Source organism: Emys orbicularis, chromosome 11, assembly GCF_028017835.1.
Source record: "Emys orbicularis isolate rEmyOrb1 chromosome 11, rEmyOrb1.hap1, whole genome shotgun sequence".
In the NCBI taxonomy this organism is placed as follows: domain Eukaryota; kingdom Metazoa; phylum Chordata; order Testudines; family Emydidae; genus Emys; species Emys orbicularis.
This window is the reverse complement of record NC_088693.1, coordinates 63,336,033-63,355,403: the sequence shown is the minus strand read 5'-3', so window position 1 is coordinate 63,355,403 and position 19,371 is coordinate 63,336,033. Positions and strand designations below refer to the sequence as shown.

At 45.8% G+C, this 19,371-nt stretch overlaps 1 protein-coding gene across 1 annotated transcript; it reads left to right on the top strand.

Annotated features, from left to right (window-relative positions):
• Positions 1–1,464: 1,464 nt before the first annotated feature.
• Positions 1,465–18,349, top strand: C11H2orf80 (chromosome 11 C2orf80 homolog). Its single transcript, XM_065412880.1, has 8 exons — positions 1,465–1,505; positions 2,477–2,558; positions 4,736–4,818; positions 4,959–5,046; positions 5,828–5,905; positions 16,828–16,915; positions 17,552–17,667; positions 18,272–18,349. Exons 1-8 carry the CDS (start codon positions 1,465–1,467, stop codon positions 18,347–18,349), a joined length of 654 nt encoding a protein of 217 aa, XP_065268952.1.
• Positions 18,350–19,371: the final 1,022 nt, after the last annotated feature.

The window sequence follows — 19,371 nt, the reverse complement described above, 5'->3', positions numbered from 1 at the left end:
GTATGTGCATAAAAAGACGGTATACAGTCCTGTCGGTAGGATTATTAACTAGATAATTATTTTTCTTAGCATCTTTACAGTTATCAGTGGACTTTCTTTTTCTGAGGGACTCTCAAATGACAGAAAGATATGGTGTGATTTTTTGAGCAGCTTTCAAAATAAGATTAAGGGGAGGCCTTGGATTCCTTAAGCTGACATGCTCTGAACTGCTTTGAAACTCCCTCCTTAATTAAATGAAAGGGTGCATTTATTTATTTGGTGTATGCAATCTGGCCAAGCCACAGTGTTCTTAAATGCTGCATTAATAAACATTGGGGCCACGCTTCAGCTGGAAAAAATCATCTCAATCCTCTTGGCTTCATTGAAGTAAATGAAACGACACTGATTTACAGCAGATGAGGATCTGGCCCAGAATATTTACAGGAATCGTTGTTTCAGAGTAGCAGCCGTGTTAGTCTGTATCTGCAAAAAGAATCAAGGAATCGTTGTGCTACTTTTAATAGGTTCGTGGCAAGCAATTGTGTTGGCATTTTGGCACGTTAATGCTGTACATAAGTGCTGTCGTTTATTAAAGAGGGCACCTAAATACAGTGGTGATGGGCACATTAGACACACGTATAAACAGCATTCTCACTGCGTGTTTGAACCTAAATGTTTGTGGTTTCATGAACTCTGTAAACCCCTGGTCGAGGGGAAGTAATGCATGTAATTTGACTTGTGAACTGTGTACAAAACATTGCCATAACTTTCGCTCATACCCTTGTTATCTCCACCCTGGCCTGCTGTAGCCTTCTCCTGTCCAGCCTGTCCTCTTTCCAACCCATTCAACCAAAATCATCTCCTTGGCCCCCTTTCCAGTCCTGTCCCTCAGGGACTACTAATACTCCCACATTAAGTGGATGGAGAAACAGGAAAAGCCTTAGGAGCTAGAAGAGTTGATGAGCAGGATCTGTTCTGATGCCCTGTATGGACAATACTAGACACATCTAAGTTACTTAACCATGCAGATGCTGCTGTGATGGGTGCTCTAGAAACACGTAAGTGTATAGGCGTCCTACCTAAAAGAGATGTCGTCCCTCCCTGCTCGAATCCCTGCACTGGCTTCCTGCCACATTTCACATCACGGTCAAACTCCTCACCCTCACGTTCAAGGCTTGGCACAAGGATACCCTGAACTGTTACTGCTGCTGTTTACTTGTATTACCAGAACGTCTTGTCTGCTTTCCTTTCCTGTTACATCCCCACTGGTGTACTACTACTCTGCCACTTCTGCGGCGCCCATGTTTTTGCCGGGGTATTGAAATACTTTGTGCTAATTCCTCGATGGCTTTGGTTCAGTCCTTGTGATATTGACACATAGTGATCTGTCTTTCTGTTCCTTTCACTCTTTAGGCTGGATCTTAGTACACAGTCTGGGTTGTGGCAGCCTCCCCACCAACTAGAAACCCACCTCCACCCCCATCCATGGAAAGGAAACGCCTAAAAAAAGAGATCGAAAAACTCTTGTAAGTACCAACTGCCAGGTAGTTCCCATACTGCACTGTAGCTAGCAATGACTGTGTTCTAAAGGTTGTCTGACATACCTTACATGTGTCCTCCGGCTTTCCCTTGTGGAAAGTCTGGGAAGCCTTCCCTGGGCATGCTGGCCAGCTCCCACTGTCCTCCTTTGATATGCACTAGATAGGTAAACCGCCATGATTCAGAGCCTACCACTGCCCTGAGCTATGCACATAGAGAACTCATGCTGGCAGTGTGGGTTATGGTTCCTGTCTAGTGCCTGGACCACACAAACAGGTAGGGTCTGGGCACTAGAGTTACTGCCTTTAAGCTAACAGGCTACATCCTTTACCTCACGTAGTAGAAGGTCATGCTCTTAGATCCAGAGAGTCTGGGTTCCTCTCCACGTACAGCTTCTCCAGGGATGTAATTCAACTTCCATTATATTCAATAGGAGGCTCACACCTGACTTCACTGAGGCTCCTTGTTTGAGTGAGTACGGACAAGTCTAAGTACAGGTTGCAGCTTCAGAAACCCAAACCCCAACGAAGCAGCCCTTTCAGGCTGGTGGTTGTGCAGTGACATCCCTACTGTATGCTCATTGCTTTTATTGCAACAGCACCACCAGCAAAGAGCCAGGGAAGCCTGTCCCAAGCAGGACTTCAGGCTGAATACTTTGCTTACCATTGCCCTCTCCCTTTATTTCCAAGCCTTTGGGGGATGCAGACAGCCAGGTCCATAGCTCAGAGTATAGAGATGGAAGCTGAGATTGCAAAAATAAACGGTTTTCCATGTCAGAAGGAGGCTGCCATTGGCGGCTGGGATACCTGCTGAACCTTGCAGCAGATTGTGAAGCTTTGAACTACAGTAAACACAGCCCTGATTGTATGTCGGCTTTTGAGAGTTGCCTTACTCCATCTTCTAATGCAGTGGCTTGCCTAGCACAGGCTGTAACTCAAAGCGGCTCTCTTGCTTTTAGGGGAGATTATGTTGGCATCAGACTTCGGGAAAATGAATTCGACCCGAAAGGAAGACAGCAGCCCACCTTTCTCGATGATATGGTAACCAGACGACTTCTTATTCTAATCTTGCATTCTTAATTCTTGAATGAAAGAAGTGAAGGGTGCCTGGTTTGATGCAGTTAAATAACTTGCTATTAGTATCCGTAAACAAATGTGTTTTATCTAGAAGAGAGGGAAACTATCTAGAGATCAGTTGCATATAACATTTTCAAAAGTACCTAAATCCCCTTTTCAAAAGAGACAGGTTCATAAATCCCACTGACTTTCAATGACCCTAGACTCTTATGTTCCTAAGTCACTTAGTTTTTGAAAACGTTACTCCAGCTCTTTTGCCGTATGAGAGCTAAAATTAACTGATTTTACCTGGTATTAACTCATTTGGATTAATTCAAACGGACAGAAGCAAACTATGTGATGTAATTCCTTGGGGACCAACTGTATTAATCATGCTTAGAGCAGTCAGTTTAGTAGCATAAACAGGCTTAATGAGGCCTTCTTTGGCCAAGGCCAAGCCATTTAACCTCAGTTTCCCCATCTCTAACATGGAAGTAGTATTTATCTGCTACTTGGTCTTGATGCAGAAATTCCTGGATAACATTCCATGGCCCTGTGCTGCTCAGGAGATCAAACTAGATGCTCATAATTATTCCTTCTGGGATAAAAAAAATAAGTTATGAAACCTACCACATGGTGATTGTCGTGTGAGGACTAGGTAGGTAATGTTTATGAAATACAAGATTCCCATTGACTTCATTGGAGCCAGGATTTCTTCCTGTTATTACACTTGTAGGTGGAAGATATCCATTATTTTACAAACTTCGCTGAAAACTTGTTTTTAGCGATATGATGACTTTACATGGTTGCAGGGATCCACTCACGTGAAGTCAGTTGCAGGCCTGGAGCGTCTTTTCACTTATAAATCAAGTTAATCTTTATGCGATCACTTGCTAACATTATCCGTAAAGGAAAAAAATCTAGAAGTCAGAGGTGGGCAAAGCCCAATATTATTCACCTTATAGCCCTATAAACGTTCTATGAGATGGTCTCAGGATACTGTGACCAGTCAACTGTGACAAAGTTCAGCATCTATTGTACAGCTAGGGAAGAATATATGAAGTTGTTGATAAGGAAGGGCTTTTGAGAGGCTAGTAGATGAAGCCTTGACTCCACCCTCCCCAAAGGCGCCAGCCAATAAAGATGAACCAGCATCGAGGCAGAAGTAAGCTGTGCCTGGCAAAGGGCTGGTGCAGCTTTCTTTCCCTTGGAGCAAGGGAGAATCAAGACTCAAGTGGTGCTCCTCTAGTCCCAGGTCTGCACCTTACTTGGGGCTCATGGCAAATCCACGATCTAGCCCAGAGTGCTGTCAAATGCACAAAGGTAACAAAGAGAGAAGTTTTTCCCCCCCTTCCTTTCAGTTATAATCCCTGGGTGTTGTACTGATGGCAGGTGCACACTTTTTAGATTTTCAAGCGGATGGCATCCCTTTAAATTATCATAGCATATTGTATTCCCCCAGGATCAGCTCTGGGGGTGCCCCATTCTGCGATGGAGCTTTATGGCTGTCCTTATGTCTGTCAGAAAGACCCAGAATGAGTGCCAACGTTTAGTTTTATGTCTCTGTTCAGAGACCATCAAAATGTAAGTCGCGGAATGTAGCCTTCAGCTGTAGGGCACAGGCCTCAGCCTGCCTGGAGGCAATTTTTGCTGTATTCATGATCTGCAAATGATAAGGTGCTAGAACAGGCTAAGCTGGGTGGCCTATTCAGGCGGCCCCTGCAGCAGCTGATCACAATGTTTCGCATTTTACAAAATAGCATTTATGATTCTATTTATCTAGGTGGATGTGGTCCCCATCACGGTAGTAGGCGATCACTTCTCAGCCTTTAGGGTATTTATCCTCACCACACCCCAGGTGAGGTAGGGCAGTGCTATTGTACAGATGGGGAACTGCGGCACAGAGACTACAGGCCAGAGTTTTAAAAGGCAGTTAGGTGCCTAGTGGGATTTCTAAAGCACCGACGTGCCCAACACCCATTGAAATCAATGAGTTTTAGGCACCTTGGTGGTTTTGAAAAGCCCACTAGGTTCCTAAATAGCGTTAACAATCTGGCCCTAAGTGACTTGCCCACGGTCACATAGGAAGTCTGTAGCAGAGTAGGAGTCCGAGGCTAGTGCCCTCACTCCTGCACCATCCTGCCTTTCTGTTCTGCTTTCAGGCTCATTACGACTTGGCCATCAGTGTTGCTTTACTGTGGCTGAATGATTCAGAAGCCCAAAGTCCTTTGGCAGAAGGGAAAAGGTGAGTATGAACAGATGGAGGCCCCAGTCCTGCAATGGACTTACACCAGTGTAAAACTGGAGTAACTCAGGCATGAATCAGGTCCAATATCTTTCAGGCTAACCCTCTTTACTTATATTCCCTCCGATTATCCTGGATAGGAATTTGCCGCTTCACAGCAGATACATCTATCCCAACCGAATTGAGAGAGAAGCCATGATTTTATCATTTTACGCTGGGACCTTAATGGTAAGGAAGAAATAATGGTAGCAAGATCTTTTGTTCTCCAGCAAGCTTCCCAGATGAACAAAATACTAGACGTGCCGTGTATTGTGCGAGAGTCCATGCAATGCAATGAACATATGTTTTTAAATATTACAAAACTGTCTAATTTTCATCAAGGGATGGGAGTTGTAACCTTTGGTTAAACACAGTAAAGATTAGGCACCGTTAGCATGTAGCAATCTGATGGAGGTGAATAGGGAGGTGAGTATCTTGTCTCGCAAACAGCTTTTAACATCAGGAATATCAAAGAAAATTATGATAAAACAATAGTCTGAACAATTATAGCACAATGATCAAGTCAAAGCTACACAGTGGTCTACCAAAGCCCAGGTTTCAGTATATCCCGTGACATGCACAGCGATCCACAGATCTAATGAAGGAGCAATGGAATCAGTCCTGGTAGCAGAATGCTCTTGCCCCAAGTTTTGCTGATCTTTATGCAATGACGTGTTTTAGGCACCACGTTAGATCTGCTTCAGTCAGATTCCTGCTGTGTTCCACTATGTCTTCTCTGTGGCAGAAGGTCACAAGAGCAAATGTCAGTGGGGCCCTATGAGCTACGTGAGGCAACGCTAGACATGCATGTCAGGGACCTAGCCCATAGGGTAACACTGGAAGTTAAAATCCTTCTAGTTGGTAAGGATTCTACAGGATGGGGTGTCATCTGGATTCTAAATATTTATTAATTCAAAACCAAAAATACCCACCCCAAGGACTAAACCCCTTTCCTGACCTGCTTTCACAGAACAGCATCCCCATTGAAGACGTCTTTGGGATTTACAGCACGGGGCCTTCGGCAACACGCTGGCACCGCTCTGCCAAAGTGAGTGGCAAGATTGTAGAGGCCTTTTTCGAATTGTTTGAAGCTGGCATCAGCTGGGTCTGTGCTGCAGCAGCTGTTGTATATACCCGCTCTCCTGTGTGAATAAACAGAGCGGATTTAGTTGCTCAGCAGGCAATTACGGTTATCTGGCCAGTGGGGATTCTGACACAAATGAGCGGAGGAGAGCTGACCCAGCACCACACTGATAAGCTTTCTGCAGTCCATTACAAGCAGTTAAATACCGGCCAGGGCCATGGAGTGGAGTAGTCTGCCTGGCTTTTATTTTAAATTGCCCCTCGCTGGTTTCCACTTTGTCTGCTGGAGCTATATTAGGGATGGATTCTCTGGATAGTTTCATCCCATCCTTAATTAATCTGGGCCAAACTCCTGCCATCCAAACTCTGAGCATGCGCCATTCCAAACACCTTGTCTCGGTCCCTGGGCAGCCTGCCTTTTCCGAGATCCTCTTCCAGTCCCCTGAGCACAGCCCCTCCAAGGGACAGGCCCGTGCCTCCACTTCCCTTTGAGGTGGGACTCCGGCATCCAACCACTCTGACTGGCTCTCTGGGTTACAGCCCTCTGGTTGCCAACCGTGATACCTAGCAGGCCCAGCGGGCTTGGCACCAGCAAGAATTTCCCGCTGGGAATCTGTGGACAGTGACCGTTTGCAGTGACACAGAAGCAGCTTCTTCAAAATAAAAAGTCTGATTTATTTTGCCAAACCATTCACAGCACTCAGGGCAATGGATTTAAAACCGAGCTCCACGCATAGTGTCTTACCTCCGCTTGGCTTTCCCCTCAGCCCACGGGCAGAGATGACTTAGCCCTGGCGCTCCTCTGCTCTCTTGGGCACCAACTTACGGCAGGCCCCTGACTCCCAGTCAGTCTCTGTGTCAGCCGACAGCAGTTGGCAAGCTGCAGATTCTCAGCTGTTGCCAGGGTGGGATCTGAGGAGTCTCCTTTCCAGGGCTAGAAAACTGGCTTGTGTTTGAGGGGATGCTCCTTACCTAGGCCTTTGTTGTACCTTTCCCGCCTGGTTTCTTTAACAACCCCTTTTGATCTCCGTATTTGGGCAGGGTAATATCACACAGATACCCTGAGAGGCCTATGATAATAACAATACACGCTTCCTAGCATAGGTGCTGGAACTAGGGGTGCTGGGGGTGCTCCCGCATCCCCTGGCTTGAAGTGGTTTCTATTATATCCAGGGTTTACAGTTTGGTTCAATGGCTCTCAGCAGCCCCACTATCCTAGTTCCCCGCCCACCCGCTGAAGAGAATTTTTTTTAAATGCATTTACTGTACGGGGGGGAATCAGGACGCTGCCCTGATCCAAACATGAGACTCTGTACTACAGCTGGCTGGACATGTGCAGCAAACTTTGAAGCACTTATCTGCACTGAGGATTTCCATAGGAATTGAAACACTAAATCAGATTCGTGGTGCAGCTAGTTCGGAAGACTGTCTTTGACAGTGACCACTGCCAAATGCTTCAGAGGAAGGTGCAGGAGCCCCACAATATGCAGATGTGGGACAATTTGTCTCCCATGAAGGTCTAACCCTAATCTCCAATAATTCGAGTTTGGTAAGCCCTGAAGCAGGAAGTTTATGTCTCCCCCACATCCCCAAATGTGGCTATTTTATTTCCTCTGATTTCAGCCATTAGTTGCTAGCCATGAGGGCAACATCTATAGGGTGTTTCCCGTTAGAAGTAAGCTAAACGGGGGTCACCACCATTAGATCAGTTTGCCCTGTCTAGGTGTGTGTTACTCTGATAGCGGGAATTGGAGCAAATTCCTGGTGTAAACAAGGCTTGAGAGGGATCCCACAGCGCCCTCCTCCCCCCTTTCCAGATGGCTCTAGTACAGAATGTACAATAGCCATGGAAATGCTTACATCTGCCTATGCTGATGGGTGGATTTTTGCCAATAGCAAGTTAATTCTGTTGAAAACTGCATTCTGGCAGCTTTCTGCAGTAATATTATCTCCCCAGGCAAACCGAACTTCCCCCTTGGCCTGTCTCTTCCTACCAATCTTCAGGCCACTTCCCTCTCTTACAGATTTTGCAGACCTTCTGCGTGAATCGTTTTTGCCTTATACACTAGTAAGGCAGCATGTCAAGTAGATGAATTTAGCTGGCATGTGGAGGTTAAATGCAAATTTTGAGATGAGTTATAGTTTCTGTTTGCACATGGAAGGAGTACTGCAGAAAGGGATCTCAGAGGATCACAAGCTAAATTTGAGTCAACAGTGCAACACTGTTGCAAAAAAAGCAAACATCATTGTGGGATGTATTAGCAGGAGTGTTGTAAGCAAGACACGAGAAGTAATTCTTCCGCTCTACTCCACACTGATTAGGCCTCAACTAGAATATTGTGTCCAGTTCTGGGTGCCACATTTCAGGAAAGATGTGGAGAAATTGAAGAAAGTCCAGAGAAGAGCAACAAAAATGATTAAAGGTCTAGAAAACATGACCTATGAGGGAAGATTGAAAAAACTGGGTTTGTTTAGTCTGGAGAAGAGAAGACTGAGAGGGGACATGATAACAGTTTTCAAGTATGTAAAAGGTTGTTACAAGGAGGAGGGAGAAAAATTGTTCTTCTTAACCTCTGAGGATAGGACAAGAAGCAATGGGCTTAACTTGCAGCAAGGGGGGTTTAGGTTGGACATTAGGAAAAACGTCCTAACTGTTAGGGTGGTTAAGCACAGGAACAAATTGCCTAGGGAGGTTGTGGAATCTCCATCATTGGAAATTTTTAAGAGCAAGTTAGACAAACACCTGTCAGGTCTGGTGAAGATAATACTTAGTCCTGCCACGAGTGCAGGGGACTGGACTAGATGACTTCTCAAGGTCCCTTCCAGTCCTACAATTGTATGATCCAATGGCACTAAAAGTCCTAGACCCAAACCTATTTAAAAAACCTAAGCCCAAAATGCTCTGCAAGATGCTGAGCTCCCCGGCTGTGATACAGCAAAGCGCTGAAGCACGTGCTTGACTTTAAGCACATGTGTAGTCGCATTGGCTTCAATGAGGCCATCTACATGCTTAAAGTTACACTTGATAAGTGCTGGACGCAGATTGCTTAACAACTTGCAGGATCAACTGAAGACATTGGCATTTCTATGCTTGGCTGCTTGGCTGTATGGGGACCTGTGTTTTAAAACAATCAAACATTTTCAAAATGCTATTATTTTCTTTGCTCCACACTGAAATACACAACCACACCAAGACAAATAATAGACGCAAGGCCGCTGGGAGTGTGCCTATTTAGAAAGTTTTATCACTTATCTAACCCTTATCCTGTTACAGGGATGCCTGAGTTGTGGACTCAGATTCCCTGCCTTGCCACTCAAGCCACGTATTGAATTAAAACTTGGAGTGCACGCACAGACTTCCTGCACCATATGTGGTCTGCAGTGAATGCTTGGTCACTGAAGACTTTATGGACAGTATTTTGTTTTTAGCCAGCTGAATAAGATCAATGGTCTGGTTGAAGAAGCCAACTCTGGGAAAGGTAGGCCTCACTTTGCACCTCAGTCAATGAGTCTCATTCTTGTGTAGGCGTTCTCTTCCTCTGACATTTGTTCAGAGAAGGTTCAGTGTCTACTCCATCGAATGCAGGACTAGACACGCTCCTACTGGAGGGGGTCACAAAGAGATGGACAAGCAGGTGTGAGTGCCATCCTCTGACCTCCCAAGGTCTTTCCCCATCAACGATCCAGTAGATTCTCTCTTTACGGTGATGCCAAAAAGAGGACAAGGAAATGCAGTGAACCACATTGGAGGGTGCAGTTACTTACAAGTCCTATACAAGTTGTGCATGAGCTGTTACACTGAACAAACTGATAGGACTGGGACTGTGATTTTGTTGTTTGTAGTGCCTAGGAGGTCCACCTGGGAATGGAGCTGAACTGGAGCCTTCATTGTGCCAGACACTGTGCATACAACGAGAGTGTGTGCCTTCCCTTAAGTCCTTACAATCCAAACAGAGAGAGTAGGAGAATGGAAGCATCATCATCCTTGTTTTGCAGACGGTTGACCAGCCACAAAGAGAGATTAAGTGACTATCCCAAGGCAGGATAGGAAATCTGTGGCACAGCCAGCAGTTGAACCCAGAACTTCTGAGGCTCAGTCCTGTGCTTTAACCAAAAAAACCATCCTTCCTCAGTCCTAGAAATCTTAGCCAAATTTAGGAATCCAATATCTACATCTTTGCACCTCTCAGCATCATACCCATAGCTGTGAATGTCCCCCTTGAAATGAAACCTAGCAGAACTTCCTTGTGGGATCACATGTAAGGACCTGATGGAGCCATTGAGAGCTCCCCCTTCCCCTGATCAAGTATCGTGGCCACACATAGGGCTTGATCCTGCTCCATTAAAATCTATTTTTCTATTGACTTGAACAGGAGAAAATTCCAGCCTATAACTGGGGATTCAAATGTCATCATAAAGCCAAGTTACCTGGAGGGCGTTGCAGTTGCTAAGGTGAGAGTGAAGACGCATCTTGGCACTGCTGAGCTCATAGGAGGGGGCCTGGTATGTCCCATGCCTCCCAGACAAAAATGATCTGCATTTGGAGACAGAGGTCCTGAGATAGCAAGGGGCTTAAGCATGTGCCTAACGTTAAGTATGTGAGAAGTTCTGCTGAAATTAATCAGGGCCAGAATCAGGAGCTAGACTGTGACTTTGTCAGGAACATAAGGCATTTTCATTACGGTCCACAGAATATCCAGCCAGGTAGTGACATGGATTCATTAAGGAGAACCAGTCTCTTCTGGCTCCTGCCACTCATGACGATGCATTTCGTAAACTCAGCAACTGATGAACGGCTTTTTACATTTCCACCAGAGGCTCATGAATCAGCTGCGGTCAGCAAACATCAGTAGTAAAATGGACTCATTCCAGAAGCTCATTAATTGTTAAATTAATTCTACACCCACTAATTTTGTTTCATAGTAAAACACTCCGAATCCACCTAAGAACACGAGACAGCACGGCCACAAGAGCAGCGTCTGGAACGAGGAAGGACACGTGTCCAAAGTGGGCTCAGTCCAGATTCTCAGTTTGCCTCTAATTGCAGTCAGACAAAGTTTTTGACCCCTCAACTCCGATTACTGCAGGTCAGTCGTGGTTCGACATGGAACCACTGATTCCACATGCAAGTCCAGATGCGGAGCCTCTCAAGATTGCACATGCCAACTTCTGGGTGCAAACAGAGGCCTTTTGTAATGGTTTGAAATAACGGATACGGACTATCCTCTGTGTCACTGAAGTGTTGGGGAGGCACACAGCTGAACACTGGGCCACACTCCCAGCTGATGTAAATTGACAGAGCTGCCTTGACTTCAAGCTAGCCACACCCATTTACAGCAGCTGAGAATCTGGCTCCCTGTCTTTAAGGGCGAGGCGACACTATGACTCGTACCAGGGCAGCGCACTGTTGTCTTGCACAGTTATGTGCACAGTTGGTTAAAAAAACCACAAACATTTTAGTGAAATTGTTGGTTAAAAATTTGTCAACATTTCAAAACCTCTGACTGTTTTCGATCAGCTCTAGTTCTAGGTGATCATATGCTTGGGGCAACCTGGGCTACAACACGACGCCCCAACATTAACCGTGTTGTCCCAGCCACGCTACAGAAGCGCTCGGTTTCTAGAACGTGGAATCTGAAACCGTGCAGCAGCCACGCGCTGGCAGTGTGGGACTTGTAGGGTATGTCTGCACAGCAACTAGACACCTGCGGCTGGCCCATGCCAGCTGACTCAGGCTTGTGGGACTCAGGCTGCCCGGGCTCTAAGATCCTGCGAAGTGGGAGGGTCCCAGAGCTCAGGCTGCAGCCCAAGCCTGGAAGTCTACATAGCAATGAAACAGCCCCTTAGCCTGAGTTGGCTGGCATGGGCCAGCCGTGGGTTTTTCTTTGCTATGTAGACATACCTGAAATGTAAATGGCTCCTCAATGCCTATCTGACAATACAACCGGTTCTGGCCATGTCATCAGCTGTAGGACGAGCCCATGACCACTCTTCCTTTCACACAAAGAGGAAGCAAGTTACTGGAGAAACGGAATACAGATGGGAACTAACATATGAAAGAGCCAAACTAACACCACAGTTGGATTTGATTCTAAAGGGGCCTTGAAGGCTACAAGTGGGTAGCTAGTCAGGAGAGTCTGAACTCAATTTAAGGGCTGGTAGTAAGGCAGATGGAGGCTTCTTGATACACAAAGGCCACGTAGCCCTGGGAAGTTGTACACAAGCTTTGGGAGGACCACCCTCTCCACAGGTGAGAGATAGTTCACTTCTATTACCATCAGTGTCCTGAGTCTCCTCAGCAGCACAGCATAGTAGATCAAATTCTGCCTCGACTGACATCCTCTGTTGACTTCTGGTGCCAGAGATTCCACTCCTTGGACTTGCATGCAGTTGCATGGGGCATAAGTCGGGGAAGAATTTGAGCCATTGCGTGTCGTGCTTTTGTAGCATGGACTCACGTGCGGCAGGAGTTTAGCTGAGTCTGCCCAACTCATTTCATTTAATTTCACTTTGGAATTAAAGCTGTTCACAAAAGGGGAGGGGGAAGTAAATGCATTTCCACTAAGGGCTGGTCCATACTACCCGCCCAATTCGGCGGGTAGAGATCGATCTTCTGGGATCGATTTATCGCGTCTCATCTGGACGCGATAGATCGATCCCAGAAGCGCTCCCCCGTCGACTGCGGAACTCCTGCTCGCCGAGAGGAGGAAGCGCTGTCGACGGGGGAGCCTGCCTGCGCCGCGTGGACCCGCAGTAAGTAAATTTAGTTCGATCTAGGAAACGTCGACTTCAGCTACGCTATTCTCGTAGCTGAAGTTACGTTTCCTAGATCGATCCCCCGCCCCAGCGTGGACCTGCCCTAAGTTTGTCCACACTGAAAATACGGCAGCTGCGCCACTGCGCTTCCAGGAAGATATTCCCTACTAGGCCAATAGGAGGGCTTCTCCTGTCACAGGAGATAATCCATTTCATAGACCTTAAGGCCAGAAGGGAGCATCATGATCATCTAGTTTGATCTCCTGCACATTGCAGGCCACAGCACCTAAGCCACCCACTCCTAGTAGACCCCTAACCTCGGGCTGAGTTACTGAAGTCCTCAAATCATGATTTAAAGACTTCAAGATACAGAGAAACCACCATTTACACTCATTTAAATCTGCAAATGACCCCCAAGCCAATCTGATCCGGGGGAAATTCCTTCCTGACCTCCAAATGTTTTGATCAGTTAGACCCTGAGCATGTGGGCAAGATCCACCAGCCAAACATCTGGGCAAGAATTTGCTGTCGTAACCCCATCTAGTGTCCCGTCACTCGCTGTTGGAGATATTTGCTGCTAGCAGTCGCAGATCAGCTAATGCCATTGTTGGCAATCTCATCATACCATCCCTTCCATAAACTTATCAAGCTCAGACTTGAAGCCAGTTAGGTTTTTTGCCCCCACTGGAATGTCTGTTCCAAAACTTCACTCCTCTGATGGTTAGAAACCTTCATCTAATTCCAAGCCTAAACTTGTTGATGACCAGTTTACATCCATTTGTTCTTGTGTCCACATTGGCACTTAATTTAAATAACTTCTCTCCCTCCTTGGTATTTATCCCTCTGATATATTTATAGAGAGAAATCATATCTCCCCTCAGCCTTCGTTTGGTGAGGCTAAACAAGCCAAGCTCTTTGAGTCTCGTCTCACAAGGTAGGTTTTCCATTCCTCTGATCATCCTAGTAGGCCTTCTCCGTACTTGTTCCAGTTTGAATTCGTCTTTCTTAAACATAGGAGACTAGAATTGCACACAGTATTCCAGATGAAGTCTCACCTCCCCGAGAGGTGGTAGCTAAGTCGCCCATCGACCTCCCACTGACCTTCCGCCATCTATACTGGGGGTCAGATCGGTTTGACTGCGTCGCTGAGGGCTGTGGCTTTTTCACGCCCCTGAGCAATATAGTTATACCTCTCTAATTTCCTAGTGTAGACCAGGCCTAAGTTATTCAGCCTTTCTCCATGGAAGATAAAAATAATGAAGCCAATTAAGTCCTCACGTTACCTGGTGGAACTCTCCTCAGATGCACTCACGCATCTGAGCCTAGAGATCGTCAACATTTTGGGAAGAGGTGTGGTAGAAGTGGAGCGAGGGAGGGAAGCGGCGGGGCAGGGGTGGAGGCTTGGGGAAAGGGTTGGAGTCGGGGCGGGTCCTGGGGCTGAGCGGGAGTTGAGCACCCCTGGGGAAAATTAGAAGCTGGCGCTTGTGACCATAGTACCTGAGCAGCTCACTTAATACCCATATAAGATAGCGAAGTGCCATTATGCCCATTTTACAGATGAGGAACAGAGAGACTGTGGCATACTAGAAACTTACATTTAGGTCTCCCGAGTCCCAGCCTAGTACCATAACCACTGGACCATCTCCTGTCTAAGAAACCAATCTTATAAACTTCCCTTTCTTATCTGGCATAAAGGACTCTGAGAGAAAGAGAACTCAGTGTTCACCAGTTTCCCTGAGAGGGGACCTCACCAGCTAAAGTGAACAACAAAGCGCCAGTGTAAGACGCTGGTCTTGTTCCCGAGAGGGAGCCAATTGTCTCTTTCTCCTGTACTTTTTCTCTGCGCATCAGCTGAAGATAATCCCCAGGCTAAAGGACAGAAAAAGAAAATTGATCTATTTTGTCTGCGCAGGACTTGATACCAAAAGACACCAAATTGATCTGAATGTGTTCTCTTAGTAACTGAGTAACTCAGTAACTGAGCTACTGTATGTACAGCACAGATAACAAGCATTCAGTGGACATCACTGGTTTTAGGCCCTGGCTTCCAAGCTAGAATATTAAGGTAATACTCCAATCTTAGCGGTTTAGTAAAGCAAAGCACTTCAGCACATGCTCAAGATTAGACATGTGAGTTTCCCCACTGACTTCAATGCGACTAGTCATGTGCTTAACCATAAGCGTGTACTTAAGTGCTTTGCTAGACCAGTGCCACAAAGGTCACCGTATGTGATTTTTAATAGCCACAAGTGGCCAGGACCTTGGTTTTCTGAGATGGCACTTCTGAGAGCACAGTGGACCATGCTGATATGGATTTATTGTTAACTCAAAAGGAAAGTATGCCACTTGCCAACAGCATTGCCAGCACAGGCCTACTGGGTGACACTGGGCAAGTTGGTGCCTCAGTTTCCCTATCCGTGAAGCACTCTGAGATCTATCTGTGAAAAGGGCTATCTAATCTAGAGTTTATCAGTTCTGATTATAGATCTTCCAGCCATGTGTCAACCAACCCTGTATAGCTTGTGTCTGATAGAATCCCAGCACCAGGAGCATCCTGCACCACTGAAGGGAAGTCAATGGGAATGTTAACATTGACTCGAGTAGCAGCAGAGCTGTAGCCCAAGTAGAGTTCCCTCGGCACAGCAGAGCTCTCTGCTTGCAGCAAGTGGTAGCTGACTCCTACCCCAACTGCTCCCTCTACTCCCTGACAGGGGGGAAGGGACATGATGGGGTGTGCCAGGACAGAGGGGGAAGGGCAGCGTGTGCCTGGGCTATAAAAATTCACCGCTGGAACAAGGTCCCATAGGGTCCCCAGCCAGCTGGCCTAAATTAGAGCAGCCCCGGAGATGCTCTCGTTTATGCTGGTATGCCAGGGCCAGCACAGATGCACCAGGAGGATCACAGAGGTAAAACTTTCTCCCTGTTGGCCCTGCTAAGCAGACCTCAGCATAGGAGAAAATCTGGGCCTACATTAGTAATTGCTCCCGTACTTCAAAATCAGTCTTTGCAGACTTGAATTCATGACTTTGAAAGTATTAGGAAAGCTCCCGCCTGTTCCAATAGCACACTGCGGTAGTCTAACATACTTGGTGTGGCTTAAAGTAAGTGTTACCAAAGCAACTGCCAAAGTTACTGTGGAATTATAATCAGATTATAATAAACCATATAATTAGCAATGTCTCTGGTGCACTTATAAAACAAATCATTCGTGCCTGGCCTTATTAATATGGACTGCCATCTTGTGTCTGGATAGGGTTACTGCTATGTTCGGGCACAGCCACGTAATCTGTAGAAAAAAGGTGACATGGACCAAATTCCCTCATTCTTGTTGTTCCAACATAGGGGGATGGAAATTCCATCTGGTTTGTTTTGTGGAGTTTCCTGGGAGTTGTATGATAGGGGTTCCACTTGACCCAGGGATGTTCTGTTTGTTTTACGGCCTGGGAAGCTCTGTACCTCCCTTCGAAGTGGGGGCTCTGCAGCGTGCAGCAGTCAAAGCAGGTTTTCTTGCCAGATTTCCCGACTTGCCTGCTCATGCCATTTGCCATAGTGCTGCCCCTTTGGTTGGTATTCCCATGGCTGGAGCTCCTGATCTGCTTCCGATGGAGACAAGGAGAGATTTCAGATGAAGCGGTTATGCTGTTTTTCCTCTCATCTGCTGTCACTCTGAATTTAGCTGTGATGCTTGGAGCAACACCTGTCTCTGAATAGTGAGTAGCCTGTAGTTCAGGGATAGATTCTTGCTGGTGATGCGGTAGCAAAGTTGCTTTGATAATAATATAGTCAGAGCCTCTGTCTGCCTATTTTTTTGTTTATATGCAAGTCTTTCCACGCTTCTTTGCTGGAAGGTTCCCAAATATCACGGTGATGGGTACAAAATCAGACCCTGAACAGAGCACCTAAACCAAGAGATACAGGAGTTATCTAACAAAGGATATCAGCACTGCCAAGCCACTGGGAGAGGGCAAAAGAGGATGGGAAAAGTCAGAAGTAAACATTTCGGAAAAATGGACGAGATCCAAGGGAAAATACCAGGAATTTGTAATAATATACTCAGGGCTGTAAAGACTATAAAATAGACAAGCAATTGTACAATTTCTCATTAACCTCTAAGTGTTATTGTCCTTCCAGGGTCACTGGATTCACCCTTTCAACCTCTCTTTGCATCCTTTTGCCATGCTGACAGCCCCGAAAGCTGCAGAACATGCCTGGAAACAGAGTAAGCATGTTTTGCCTCATCTCACCCAGGGATTTAAGCAGAGGGCTGGGAGTTTGGAATCCTGAATTCTAATTCCAAGCTTGCCACTGGTTTACGGCAAACCATTTAACCTTTCTGTCTCCCCACCCGTGACATGGGGATAATAATGCTTACCCACCTTTGTAAAGTGTTTTGAGATGTACAGGTGAAAAGTGCTATATGAATCTGACCCAGAGCCCATTGAAATCCATAGGGGCCTTCCCACTGAAGTCAAGGGTCTTTGGATCAGGTAGTGTAAGTGCAAAGTATTATTCCAAATGGATCATTCCTTGCTGGTTTGATAGTGATGTAATAATGGCTTCGTCGGCACGGTCAGATAGTGTTTGTCTTTAACACATTTGAAGAGACACGTGAGCAGTCTTGACCTTGGACTAGATTCTGGACTTCTGCAGTAGTTATAGTGCAGGCCAATATTAGTCACAAAACAAAACTGACTACTCACAATGTACCAAAATGAGAACCACCCCCAAGACATTAGGGATGGAAAGAACCTGACAATGGCAACCTTCCTTCTGAGCATGTATTGATGCAAGGTAGGAAATCGGTAAGCCATCTGGGAATCCTTGATGACTATGAGTTGATATTCTCTTTGCCAAGGTGTCAAGTTTCAAAAGGCAGCAGCAAATCAACATGCCACCACCAATTCAACTAGAACAAATAAGGACGGCAAGCGATCAGAATCTCCATCAACAGCAAAACAGCCAGACAACAAAGTAAGTCTAAAAATACAAACCAGGTCAAACCATTTCAGCAGCAATAGGATATACCATCATACATCAAATTGTGCCTGTTGGACCATCCATAGTTCACAGAGCCTTTCCTGGAGTGCTGCAGAATGGAAGATTTTGCAGTCTATTTCAATCAATTTCCAGGAGCACTGGAATTAATGATCTATATAGCATTAATTGTATTTGATTTCTTTAGGTCAATGAAAAGCCGATACTTCCCTGATTATGAATTTGAAATTTGCTTTCCAGTAAAATTCTGTAATATTCACTTGAAATTCATTGTTTCGGCAAATATTCCTGCCAGCAAAAGTCATTCGCTGGAATTAGCTGCAGGGCACAAAACTGGTCAAAGATAGTTTGTTTAAAAATCTGAACACTTACCTCCCTTAAGAAATCCGTGGGTTCCCACTCATGGAAAACTGGACAAATGCAGGGGTGAATCAGGCCCTCTATTATTTTTACACTATTTGCCCAGCTCTGTTGCTTCCCTTGTATCTGCTGGGTAGACAAGCTGATGAACTTGTTGCCAGTGGCCCAGTGCCACACTGTACGTGTGCTTAACAGCTCAATGTTTGTTTGTGTCCTGCAGGGGCCTAGAAAACAGCTTAAGCAAGGAATCTTTCCAGAGGACCTTGCACCGAAGAATGGAAAGGAAGCAGAGATGTAACAAGAAGCCAAGTCTCATGTAGGGTGATCAGACAGCAAGTGTGAAAAATCGGGATGGGGGTGGGGGGGCTAATAGGCTTCTATATAAGAAAAAGTCTCAAATATCGGGACTGTCCCTATAAAATCGGGACATCTGGTCACCCTAGTCTCATGACTCTTACCCAAGACAGTGGTGTGCAATTCATTTTTGAGAGTGGGGGAGGGTTAGGCCCTAGATTTTGGTGAGGCGGGTGTGCTACTTTTGTATTTGAATGGCTGTTTTCGCCCCCTTGGCTCGGTTATGGAAACAGGCTGCCTACCTCAAGGTGGAGCACATTATCCTCATGTTCATCTTTAAGTGTTACTGTTCCTTTCCATATTAGTTGCCACTTGATTTCTTGAAGGGGTGAGCTAAAGCTAGCAGTTGTACCCCTAGTTTTCAACACAGCTTTCACATTGTCGCTTAGCATTTCTCCATCCCTTTTCTGTATCTTTAATAGCTCACTCCCATGCTGATGTAGGCCCTGATTCAGCAAAGACCTTTAGCATGCTAACAAGACCATCTCTGTTCAGCAAAGCAAGTGCTTAAGTCCCATTAAGTCAATGGGGCCTCCGTGCTTTGCAGAATCAGGATGCCTTGCTCAATCAGGGCCACAGGGTCTGACCCAGTTCCTATTGAAGGCAAGGAGAGGTTTTCAATTAACTTTAATATGAGTTGTATTAGGCCCAATCTGAGTAGAAATTCTCATTGATAAGGGACGTTTCTGATGCTATGGACAGAGTGATATAGTTATTCTTTATGTTTTATCTTGCACATTAAAAGGCTATAGGGTTAAAAACAAACAACTAAGCATAGCCAGAGGATATCCGTCAGTACAGACAATTGTCTCAGAAGTGCCTAGCTATGCTGGTGTGTCGTACAGTTGCATTAATACATGCCCCAGGCATGGTATTGTATACTAACTTTATGTATGCAAAAGAAAATAAAACCTTTAAAACAACATGGGTTTTTTTTGTATTGCCCATTGGTTCAAATGCATTGTG

Bases quoted from the DNA above. Each gene is read 5' to 3' on its own strand.
- C11H2orf80 (XM_065412880.1), top strand. From the start codon at position 1,465: ATGGAAAGGAAACGCCTAAAAAAAGAGATCGAAAAACTCTT. The intron at 2,559-4,735 runs GTAACCAGACGA...TTCTGCTTTCAG, and splicing joins CCACCTTTCTCGATGATATG to GCTCATTACGACTTGGCCAT. The intron at 5,047-5,827 runs GTAAGGAAGAAA...CTGCTTTCACAG, and splicing joins TTTACGCTGGGACCTTAATG to AACAGCATCCCCATTGAAGA.